At 38.6% G+C, this 11,747-nt stretch overlaps 1 protein-coding gene across 6 annotated transcripts in view; it reads left to right on the forward strand.

Annotated features, from left to right (window-relative positions):
* LOC132126761 (nuclear factor of activated T-cells 5-like) overlaps positions 1-3,882 on the forward strand; it is a 53,323-nt gene extending 49,441 nt beyond the window's left edge. The window contains exons 10-15 of one of the 6 annotated variants that reach the window (XM_059538247.1): positions 191-277; positions 378-472; positions 573-2,322; positions 2,820-3,013; positions 3,118-3,165; positions 3,421-3,882. In XM_059538247.1, coding sequence (XP_059394230.1) covers positions 191-277; positions 378-472; positions 573-2,322; positions 2,820-3,013; positions 3,118-3,165; positions 3,421-3,468 — 2,222 coding nt within the window. In that variant the 3' untranslated portion in view covers positions 3,469-3,882. Of the gene's footprint in view, positions 1-190; positions 278-377; positions 473-572; positions 2,323-2,819 lie in introns of all 6 variants that reach the window. The other 5 variants (XM_059538256.1, XM_059538273.1, XM_059538242.1 and 2 more) reach the window with 5 other exon arrangements.
* Positions 3,883-11,747: the final 7,865 nt, after the last annotated feature.

Below are 11,747 nucleotides of genomic sequence, written 5' to 3' on the forward strand. Positions count from 1 at the left end.
TAAGTGTTTCCCAACCCCGTTCCTGTTGGCACACCAACAGCACACACTTTGGGTGTCTCCCTTATCTAACCCATCCATAGTCTCTACTAATGAATAGTTGAATTAGGTGTGTTTCTTTTGGTAAAATGTATACTGTGGGTGTGCCTCCAGGAACAGGATTCAGAACAATTCATAAAAATCACTGATCTAGAAACATGCTCGTTTACAGTTGTCGATGCTACTGTGAAAAAGGAAGTCTTGCCTCCAGTGACACCTTGTTGTTTTGAAAAAATGAAAGGTGAGCAAACATCTGTGTGTCTATTAGCATTACGTAATATTGTCAATGACAACCAGGGTTATGTAAGTGTCACTGGCCACCTGTCTTTTGTTTCGTATAGTAATAGATACTGCCTTGCTGACGCCAGTTTTGCCTCTTGTTAAACGAGAAGACGTCACTCCAATGGAGGTCTCCAGTAACCCTTTGGCTCTCAAGGTTTGTTTAAATCATGAGACAGAAACCACCACAATAAATCAGTCCCTATTTTCATATATTTTGATAAATGCCCGTGTTTTTCGTGTTTGCAACCCAACAGACCTCTGAAGTCATCAGTTCAGCCCAGCAAGCCTTAGATATGAGTGCCGAGGTCTCCACCAATAACTGCAAATTTTCCAGTCCACTGGCACACCAAACAAGAGAACAGGATCAATCTCAGAACTCTGTCTTTTCCAATGAAGAGCCATTCAGCACCATCCAGGAACAGAGTCTTGCACCCAGTGGCTCTTTCCATGTGCCTAATAAATCTCTACTTCAGCAAGGAGCTCAGCCATTCCTCTTGGAACACAGAGAGAGTCTCGGACAGGAGAGGACAGGAAACAGTGGCGGTTCAGTGGTGGGGCTCTCCCAGATTGATGACAACTCACAGCAGCAGCTCTCACTTCTACCTCCAGATGAGGTGGCACAGCTGGAGCAGGCCGTTCGGCAGCTGCAAGCGAAGGGATTCTGCAACATCCATCTCCAGAGTGAGAATTCACTCTCAAAACAAAGAGACCATCAACTTCAACAGCACCAGCAGCAATTCCAACAGCAGCAGCAGCAAATCCAGCAGCAGCAACAGCAAATCCAGCAACAGCAGCAGCACATCCAGCAACAAGAGCAACAAATCCAGTTGCAGCAGCAGCAACACCAGCAGCAGCAAGCTCTGGAGAACCTTCAACATCAGCTCTTTCAGCCCCAGGTTCAAATACATTGTATTTCAGAGCAGCAGAGCTCTTCCAAAGGTATGGTGCAGAATGGAAGTTCTCTCTTCCAGCAAACCCCACCCCAACAGCAGCAACAAGCATCCCTGTTTCAACAAGCAACTGGCTTTCTTCAGCAGCAGCCTAGTCATTCCTCGCCTTCTCTGTTTCACAACCCTACAGCCATGACCGAAACCCAAAGCCCACAGGAGGCTCTTTTCCACACACAGAAGAACTCACCCAGTCAGGATCAGATCCAAGCTTCCCTTTTCCAAAACAATCAGACAATTCTTAGTAGGTCAAACATGTCAGCGGAAGCTCACCCATCTGCGACCAGTATGTTTCTTTCCCAAAATGCCATACCAGTCCAACTTGCCATTAACGCTGGCCAGCCACAGCAACTGGCCTTTCACACTTCTATGCAGGCATCTTCTCTCGAGGCACCATCTGTATTTCAGACTCCACCCCAACTGTCCCCCATTCAGCAAGGCACTTCAATGGAGCAGCAGCAATCACCACAGCGAGCCATGTTCCAGAGCATCTCCCAGTCACCAAGCAAACTTCCCTCTGGTCAGCAGCAGCAGGCTGGTCTACTTCTTGGTTCCTTAAATTCTCCAGTGACACAAGAGCAAACTTCCAATTTGTTATTTGGTGGGCAAGTCCAGATAGGATCGATGAACAACAGTAGCCTATCTTCTCCAGAACAACAAAACACTTCCCTTCCCTTTTCTCAGACCGGCATGGTTACAGTCAGGCAGCAGGAGTCATCTGAACCCATGACATTTCAGGATCAGACTACTATGGGGATCAGCCCCTCCTCGAATAAGCCCATCTTCCAAGACCAGCAACCAATGCAGTTGGCACCAAGTTCTGGTACAGGCCCTTCACAGTCTGTAAACCTCTTCATGGCCCAATCCAGCATGCAAGGGAGTATGGCTTCTCAAGAAACCCTTTTTGCACCACAAAGTGATGTAACCAGAATTCAGACTAGCACTTCCTCTCCAGTACAACAGCCTGGTCAACTCTTTCAGACCACAATGAGTGGAAGCCTCAACCAGCCCAATCAGAATCAGCAGCCAGACCTGTTCCTTTTTGAGATTCAGAACGGTTAGTCAATTCTCTTCAACATACTTGCCTGTTTGACTCATAATTCAGAGCCTTAACTCATTTTAACGTAGGGCTGGACGATATGGCCAAAATTTATATCACTAAATATTCTGAATATTCCGATATCGATATGAACATAAAAAAAGCCTTAGAAAAACTGCTAAGAATGCCTACAAACTCCTACAAACTTCTAGAACAATTTATTTGCCAAATCTTGTATTTGTATTTAGCCTTCATACAAACAAGAAAGGTGAGATTTCCATCAAATAAACATAATCTAAGTTTCTCAGACTCACCTTATTAAAATTAATTTGTTTAACTTTAAACTAAAACATTGGCTTATTATCTTATAGATTGAAACAAAAGTGTTTCGGCCAGGATAAAAAATATGAACAGTACTCACAGTTGCTGCAAAAAAATAAAATAAAAATTATATCAAAATATATATTGATATAAAATTATTGTCTAGCCCTATTCTAATGATTTATTTCCTGCAGAGTGCCGTCAGCTAATGAACAGCCAAGGATCTACACTGTCTGACCAGATCATTGCCATCAATCAGTCTGGACAGACTCAGCAAGAGAGTGAAGATCAAATCCAGTCTTTACTTGGGCAGTCTATAGCAGACCCAGGAACTGTACAAACCACATTGACAACCTCTCAGAACATGGAGAAGATTGACCACCTTCTGGTGAGCCTTCAGGAGCAAGGCAATAACATCTCCCACTCCTACTAGGGCCTTCAAGGTGTGGCTTCCCAATCCATTCCATACATGATTGTAGATATTTCTTTCAGACATATACACAGAGCAAGCCATTCACTCTATATATTGACACTAAGAAAGTAGAGTCGCCTGTTGAAAGATCTGGCAGAGTCCGCTTCTGTTTTGATCTTCAATTCTCAAGAAACCTCAATGCGAGAGCATTTCTCTGAGGAACTGCTATAAAGACTGTCATTAGTTCCGCAGCAACCCCATCATAAATAAAGGCTTTGAGGCATTTGAGAACTATATTGAAGTACACAGATATTTGATGCACCTGGAAACCTAGAGATTCTGCCTCGAGTATCTCTTTATTTTTACAGTGACAGAAAGAGAAGATCTGGACACATGAGATGACTGCAGTTATGCCTGAACATGATTTTTAGACACCCCACTTTCTCAGTGAGCCTCGGATAACTTTGTGATTTCTGTTTTTAACTGTTTAACATATTCAAGGATGCTTGACAGAAGCAGTCTGCAGTGAGATTTTTATTTTCAACACTTTTGCAAAAAAGTCGTTAATCCCTTTCTGTCTCGGTACACTTGAGTATCTATAAGCTATTTTGCTTTTGTAAAACTATTTTATGCAGTCAAATGGGGAAAGAAGAAATCTAAGTGAGAAATGTGTTTTGGCATTTCCCCCCTAGCACTTTATATATGTTTTCAGTGTGACTCGTTGACATTTCATCAAGATGTCTATCTCAGAACATGTTTACTGTATTAATAATTCTAGTGTCTTTGGACTTCTAGTTTAGACTAATCTGTATAACACTATACCAATTAGAAATGTTCATTCCTGCATTTAATTGGTGTTTGCTTTGTTTTGCATGTCCGAGTGTCCTATATTAACATGTGTATGTGTGACATATTATTTTATGTGTCTTTTACTGACTCAAAAATGTTGATAGTTTATGCTTTTAGCATGCTGTGTCATTGTGATGGTTTGGGTTGTTTTATTTGCCAGTGTCTGGTATGCTGGAACAAGGCCGATTGTTTTTATTGGCAAATCAGAAGGGAGTGTCCAACAAGTATTATCGACAAGTTCTCTGAACATACTGGCATACAGTAAATACACATGCTCAATATGTTGGGGAAGCAACCCTTTATCTTTTGTAGCAGAAATAGTTTTTTTTATCAATTTAAATGAATAGCCATCAGCATGTCAAAACCGAAGACCATGTTTAACCCTTGATCTATATTGGCTGTTTTCATGGCTCAGGTGTTTTTAATATTCGGCTATGAAGTGAGTTTGTTTTGAATGTACTGTAGAGAAACATCACGTGAGCTATGCATTTAAAGGGATACTCCACCCCAAAATGAAAATTTGGCTGTTGGCTGTTTGGCTGTTGTGTGGGACAGTCACAAGCCTCCCGGTTTTCATCCAGAATATCTTAAATTGTGTTCGGAAGACGAACAAAGCTTTTACGGGTTTGGAACGACATGGGGGTAAGTGATTAATGACAAAATTTTCATTTTGGGGTGGAGTATCCCTTTAAAGCTCATGAATGTGTTCTTGCGTCAGACGTGATGTAAAGCTGCCAAACTAGTTTGTGTGCTCTGAATATTTGGCTGATGTGAAGTTAGTTGGCAGATTGTCTTGTTGTTAGCATCAGGATGAATATATACATTATGAGGGAGCTGTTCTCTGTAATGTCACAGAAATGGCTCATTTGAGCCTGCTATGGTATTTTGTCTTTGCTCAGAACCTTTGGTGATTTCTATGCCTACTTTTAAGTAGAGACTATTTTATCCTCCTCTTTGGAGAAGTTTTGCTTGAAGGGTGCTCTCATATATCTCTGCACGGGGAAGAACTGTGAACGGGAACTGGAAAAAAGCATTTTATTGTGATTTAGTTGTTATTAATTCTCCATATTTATGTGGATATTTACCTTTTCACCATACCTCTTTTTTAGAAAATATTTACTTTCGTCTCAAGAATTTCCAGAATTAGAATCAATGCATAGATTTCAATTAAATGCATAATTATGACATATTGCAGATGTTTGTTTTTTTTTCATACAGAATGACATCTTTTAAAGAAAATAATCTGTGTAACCTATGTACTATAACATCATGATTAGGCTGCACAGACATTATTGAGAGTCATCATTATAATGCACAGTGATTCAGTTTCACTATTGCAAAAGAATATCATGGTTCTCAACTCTGGATTTTTAATGGGGATTTAATAACTGGCTGGTCAGAACTTGACTTCCTATAAAGATTTCATCAATATTTTGGGAAATACAAGCCATAAAAACAAGCATTGCCCCTAAAAATGATGTTTTATTTAATTATTGGGACCAATTATTATATGTAGTTCAATGAATATATAAAAAATGTAATAGGTAAAGTGTGCAAGTGTCTGCCTTTTGGTAGTCTTTTTCTTTAAAACATATTAAAAGTCACAGTTTAATAAGGCATATCAAAAATAGCTTCATTTATTTGTAAACTGAGACACATTCTTCCTACTCATCCCAGTCACAAAATCTATACTAAACAATATGCCTCTAAAATCAGTTTTTTTTTAATATTGGTTGACACATACATTCATTGGTAGTTGTGCCTTCTGATTTGTCTGATTTGTAGCAGATAATTTGACTGGTCATGAAACCAACACCCCTTTAAAATATGTTCCAATAAATATACATGTATGTATCTCTGTAATTGTGACTAGATAATATGCAATATTACTTTTCGATCTGTTTAATGCAATATACACTTCTGTTTAATTTTTGTGTAACAGGTAATTTATTGCTTTAAACAGTTAAGCGGTTAGAGCAACTGCAAGAAAAAATACAGCCTTTTCATATTCTGTTGGACTTTTTTAATCCTTCAACAAAGAGGAACTTAAACTCTTATGGTTCTATTGCTCATAAATACATGATAATTCCTAATGTGCCATAATGATGTGCACACTAGGTATTATATCAGTCTAACTGTGTGTCAGTTTGCTATGTGTCGTCAGGTTTGGAAACTTTCTGTAGGATGTGATGATAAAATATATGAGCTACTTCTGACATATTTGTGGCAATTTATTTATTATCAGTATTTTGTGTTTGTTGGGGCATTTTTACTCTCACAGCTATTTTTTCTGTAAATGTGCTGCTATGAATCAATAAAAATAGGTTACACAAAAATAACTCCAGGCTTGTTTTTTTCTTCTTTTTTTAAAGTTAGGCTTAAATAACTGATTGACCAGTTATAATAATTACAATGGTAATACTGTATTATGTATCCTGTTTGCGATTAATGAAGAGAACTGCAGTAACGTTTTCTGAGCAATAGAGGTCACTGCTCTCAGCCTAACAAAAAGACAAAGAGAGACGTTTTAAAACTATGCATTTTGTATCAATCAAATACACATTACAAATATTCCGAAAATTTAGAAGCTGACTTGTTTATTGTGGACAACATAAAGACAGGACCGTCGAAGTAAAGTTATATAAAAATAAATCTGAGCACTAGGTTCATATGTAGGCATATTTTAATTCACAGAATAAAATAAATGCTAATAAATATATTAAACACCGCTACATTCCACATATCCAGAACTGATGCAACATGACAGGAAATGTCATTAGAAATTTGGTTAAAGTGATGGCCCTATAATCACACACACACACACACACACACACACACACACACACACACACACACACACACATTTAGTGCTGTCAAACGATTAATCGCATCCAAAATAAATGCTGTTTACATAATGTGTGTGTGCTGTGTTTATTATGCATATATAAATACACACACATACAGTATATATTTTTTTAATTACATGTCTATACATCTATATATTTATATTATTATATCATATATAAATATATTCAATATATAAACATTAAATATTTTTCTTAAATATATACAAGCATGTGTTTGTATTTATATATACATAACAAATATGTGGTTGTGCATTTTGGATGGGTTAAATGCAGAGCACGAATTCTGAGTACTTGGCCGTATGTCACCTCACTTTCTCTTTCACGGAGTACATATAGCGGAGCACCAGCACCCCTCACCCAGACACATTGAAACTGGTTGCCTACAATAAATTCAACCTCTGGGGCCTTTATCGGGCATAATCGGGAAGAATCACTGACAAGCAAACCCCCCAGAATTGAGTTTTCCCTGGTCTACGACCATATTGCTCATCTACGATTTTCCCCCTTTCCTTTTGTGTATCCTGCAGGCAGCTGCTCCTCCCCAGCCATGGAGGATTTACTGAAACATCTCACCGAGGTGAGCATCCGCCAACAGCAGATCATGGAGCATATGGTCTCCCGCCATGGAGAATCGGAGCGAGAGATCGCCGCGCTTCGTTCTGCCACTGCCCAAAGAGGTCCACTGCCCGATCCCCGTGTTCAGGCCACAAAGCTGCTGATCCTTTCACCCATTTGTGCGGCACAGTTGTTCCATGACTGGGAATATAAGGCCCAGTTGCCAGCCCGTGCACAAGCAGCTGAACTAACCCGTCTAGCACATCACTGGCTCCTCGCCGGGGGTCCCACCGCTGCCCAGGTAGCAGAGCAAGTAGTGATAGATCACCTGCTTCGGGCCCTTCCTCGTCCACTTCGGCTGGCAGTAGGAATGCGGAACCGTCACACCGTCGGCGATGTTGTGGAGGCCATTGAGTTGGCGGCGGTGGCCCAACACCACAAGGCTGGGGAGCGAGCGCCACCTTTCCCCCGGAGGGTGAACCAGGAGCGACGCACTCGACCAGTAAGCAGGCCGGCGGTTCCCGGCCCACAGGTTAAAGGTAAAAGTTAATGGATGACCCTTCCAAGCCCTGCTGGATTCGGGCACCGCTGTGGACCCTACAGGGTTGCCCCCTCGCGTGGACCCGCATTTTTTAAAAGTAGTAAATGCGTTGCCCCTTTATACTAATAGAATTACTTAAATAGGCTTTAGCCTACATGATAATAAGCGTTTTGACCGCACACATAAGGCTTGCCACAAAGAACCGGTTAAAGTAATGATTATGAATGTGTCTAAATTAGCAAGGAGACATTTAATTGTTTAGTAATAAACTGGTGTTTTCTGTGTCGCTGCTGAGATGAAGTTGACGATGCGGACTCGCCATGAACGCCAGAGAAAAATGCACATTTCATATGGATTACATAATTAGAGAGTAGCCGTTTATTTTGGTTTGAATATTTTTTCGTTTTTTAAAGTAGACATTTCAAGCTTTCTGTAATATATTGCCTATATTTCTTTTTAAACCCACCGACTAAAAGATTAAGACACTACCTGACCCAAAATATCACCCAAAGTTTCTACAGCTTTTTTCTAAGCTATTTCAGAATCTGGAAAAATGACTGGGGCAAACTTGTTACTGCAGTCATGTACGGCATGATAAATGCTCGTCACTTCTGCTGCCCAAACTTTGTCAGCCTGTGGGTCATTTGGTTTATTGAAAAACGAATGCACTGATTTGCATGTTTCTTGATGATGTGCTTTTTTTCTGTGGTAGCCTACTCACATGCACCATGTTGCTTCATGTCGTATTCTCCTCCATGTCCCACAGAAAAAAAGCTCTCTCTGCTTCGCCATCTACAGGTCTTAATCAAGGGTAGGCTATGCTGCGGTCCATTCGCTATTAAAAGTGCATCTTCTCTATTTCTCTCCTCTGAACTATTGGACATAAGTAAACACTACGCCTATGGACGTATCCATGTATTTATTAGGCAGGGTCGAATGAAAAAGCGGGACAGATGCTCAATGTGCGTGAGGCAGGACAAAGGGTAAAATTGTTGTACAACGTAAAGCGGAAAGGTTGTCACTCTATTTATTCAGAGTTATTCAGCCAATAAAGTGTAGGCCTATATATTTCAAAATCGTGTATAGTACTATATAAATTACAAAGGTTTAATTGGCATCTTTATTTCAAAGGACCCGACCGACTGCGACCCGAATATCATTGAAAATATTTTTGGATGACTCGTAACCGCGGGTGACCGCAGGCACACGCTCATTTTGGATCAACCCGCGCATCACTGACACACACACACACACACACACACACACACACACACACACACACACACACACACACACACACACACACAGGAACACCATAATGGAGACAAGACGCTGTGGTGGTGATTACACTATTAAACTAATTTAACCGGCAAATCCGTGGCCAGAACACCAGAGTATGAACGCAATGCACAAAGTCTTTCGTTAAGCGTTTTTCCTCCTGTAGAAAAAACTAACACTTAATATGGCATAATGTATTAAGATACATTAAGTTTAATTAAAAGACCAAATTTGATATATAGTTATTATTTAATGCACTACAAGACAAGCAGATGGCTATGAACACAATGCGCAAACTTTGTCCTCCCATACAGCGAAAAACACTTAATGTGGCCTAATAACAGACTAAGATGATAAAGACAATTCAGTAGGCCTATAGCCTATATGTCTTGTTGTTGACTCAACATGTATACAAACCAGCAAATATGAACGTGCATTATGAAATGCATTAAGTGATTTTAAAAGGATCAACTCCGTACAGGCAAGCAGACGAGTACAGAACGCAGTACGTTAAATTGTACATTAAACGTTTTCCTCCTATAGAAAATCATTATAAATAAAACACAATGTATCTTAATGGACAAAGACAGTGATATAAACGAGTTGTAAACAGTTTATTCTGAAAAATGTTTAACGCGAAACTTTGCGTGTTACGTTTATTCTGGGCTCACCTGCTTGCCTGTACATATTGGAGAGAAGCATATTGAGTTTAACCTTTATCATCTTACTCCATTATGCCACATTTTGCGGTATGTGAGGAAAATACTATATATATATATATATTCATTAAAATTATGAACTGTATATTTAATTTGATATTTTAATAGCATCTAATACATTAAGCAATGTAAAGTGTTTATGTTTTTCTAAGCTTAGCGAGAGATTTTGCGCAAACGTTCATATTCTGGTGCTTTGGCCACGGATTTCTTGCAGGACCCTGTACGTTACAGTACTAAATTAGGTTTAATCGTTCAATCCATATGGTTCAATCACCACCACAGCGTCTTGTCTCCATTGGCAACACGCACGATTTGTGTTGATTGCAAGTGACGTCACAGGTAGCGGAGAGTGCAAGTAGCGATTGCAAGTGACATTGTAATTTATTTTCTTTTTTCTTGTCTTCACCACCTGGCTATTGTTATAAAATGTTGAGAGATTCAAACAAAAAGTAATGAAAAATAATTCAACAAAATAAAAAATAAAGGCTGCAAGTGATGTCACTAGCGGAAGTGCAAGTGTCTGAGAGTGCAAGTCTGAGAGTGCAAGTGCAAGTCTGCAGCCAGACCCTCTTGAAAATTGCTTAAATCACCTTTCTTTCCCATTCTGACATTCAGTTTGGAGTTCAGGAGATTTTCTTGACCAGGACCACACACCTAAATGCATTGAAGCAACTGCCATGTGATTGGTTGATTAGATAAGTGCATTAATGAGAAATTGAACAGGTGTTCCTAATAATCCTTTAGGTGAGTGTGTATATATATATATATATTTTGTTTATATGCAAATATTTATTTAAAATAAACTTAAAGTTAGTTGCTAGAAAAAAGGGAATGATTATTGCTGCTGTGTGTGGTTTATCTGTGTTTATAATTGTGTTTTATACAGAATACTATAACATTACATTACACACACACAATTTTATAGCATTCTGTATGAACCAAAATTGTGTGTGTATATATATATGGTTTTGTTTATATGCAAATATTTATTTAAAATAAACTAAAAGTTAATTGCTAGAAATAAGGAAATGATGCAAGGCCAAGCAACGGTACTTGTACTTTGAAATGTGGTTAAACATTAGCGTGTTTATTGCTGCTGTGTGTGGTGTGTCTGTGTTTATAATTGTGTTTTATACAGAATACTATAACATTAAATTATACACACACACACACACACACACACACACACACACACACACACACACACACACACACACACACACACACACACACACACATATATATATATATATATATAAAATTTTATAGCATTCTGTATGAACCAAAATTATATATATATGTATATATATTATGGTTTTGTTTATATTCAAATATTTATTTAAAATAAACTAAAAGTTAATTGCTAGAAAAAAGGAAATGATGCAAGGCTAAGCAACGGTACTTGTACTTTGAATTGTGGTTAAACATTAGCGCGTTTATTGCTGCTGTGTGTGGTGTGTCTGTGTTTATAATTGTGTTTTATACAGAATACTATAACATTAAATTATACACACACACACACACACACACACACACACACACACACACACACACACACACACACACACACACACACACACATATATATATATATATATATATATATATATATATATATATATATAATTTTATAGCATTCTGTATGAACCAAAATTATATATATATATGTATATATATTATGGTTTTGTTTATATGCAAATATTTATTTAAAATAAACTAAAAGTTAATTGCTAGAAATAAGGAAATGATGCAAGGCCAAGCAACGGTACTTGTACTTTGAAATGTGGTTAAACATTAGCGTGTTTATTGCTGCTGTGTGTGGTGTGTCTGTGTTTATAATTGTGTTTTATACAGAATACTATAACATTAAATTATACACACACACACACACACACACACAC

Source organism: Carassius carassius, chromosome 3 (assembly GCF_963082965.1).
Source record: "Carassius carassius chromosome 3, fCarCar2.1, whole genome shotgun sequence".
Lineage (NCBI taxonomy): Eukaryota > Metazoa > Chordata > Actinopteri > Cypriniformes > Cyprinidae > Carassius > Carassius carassius.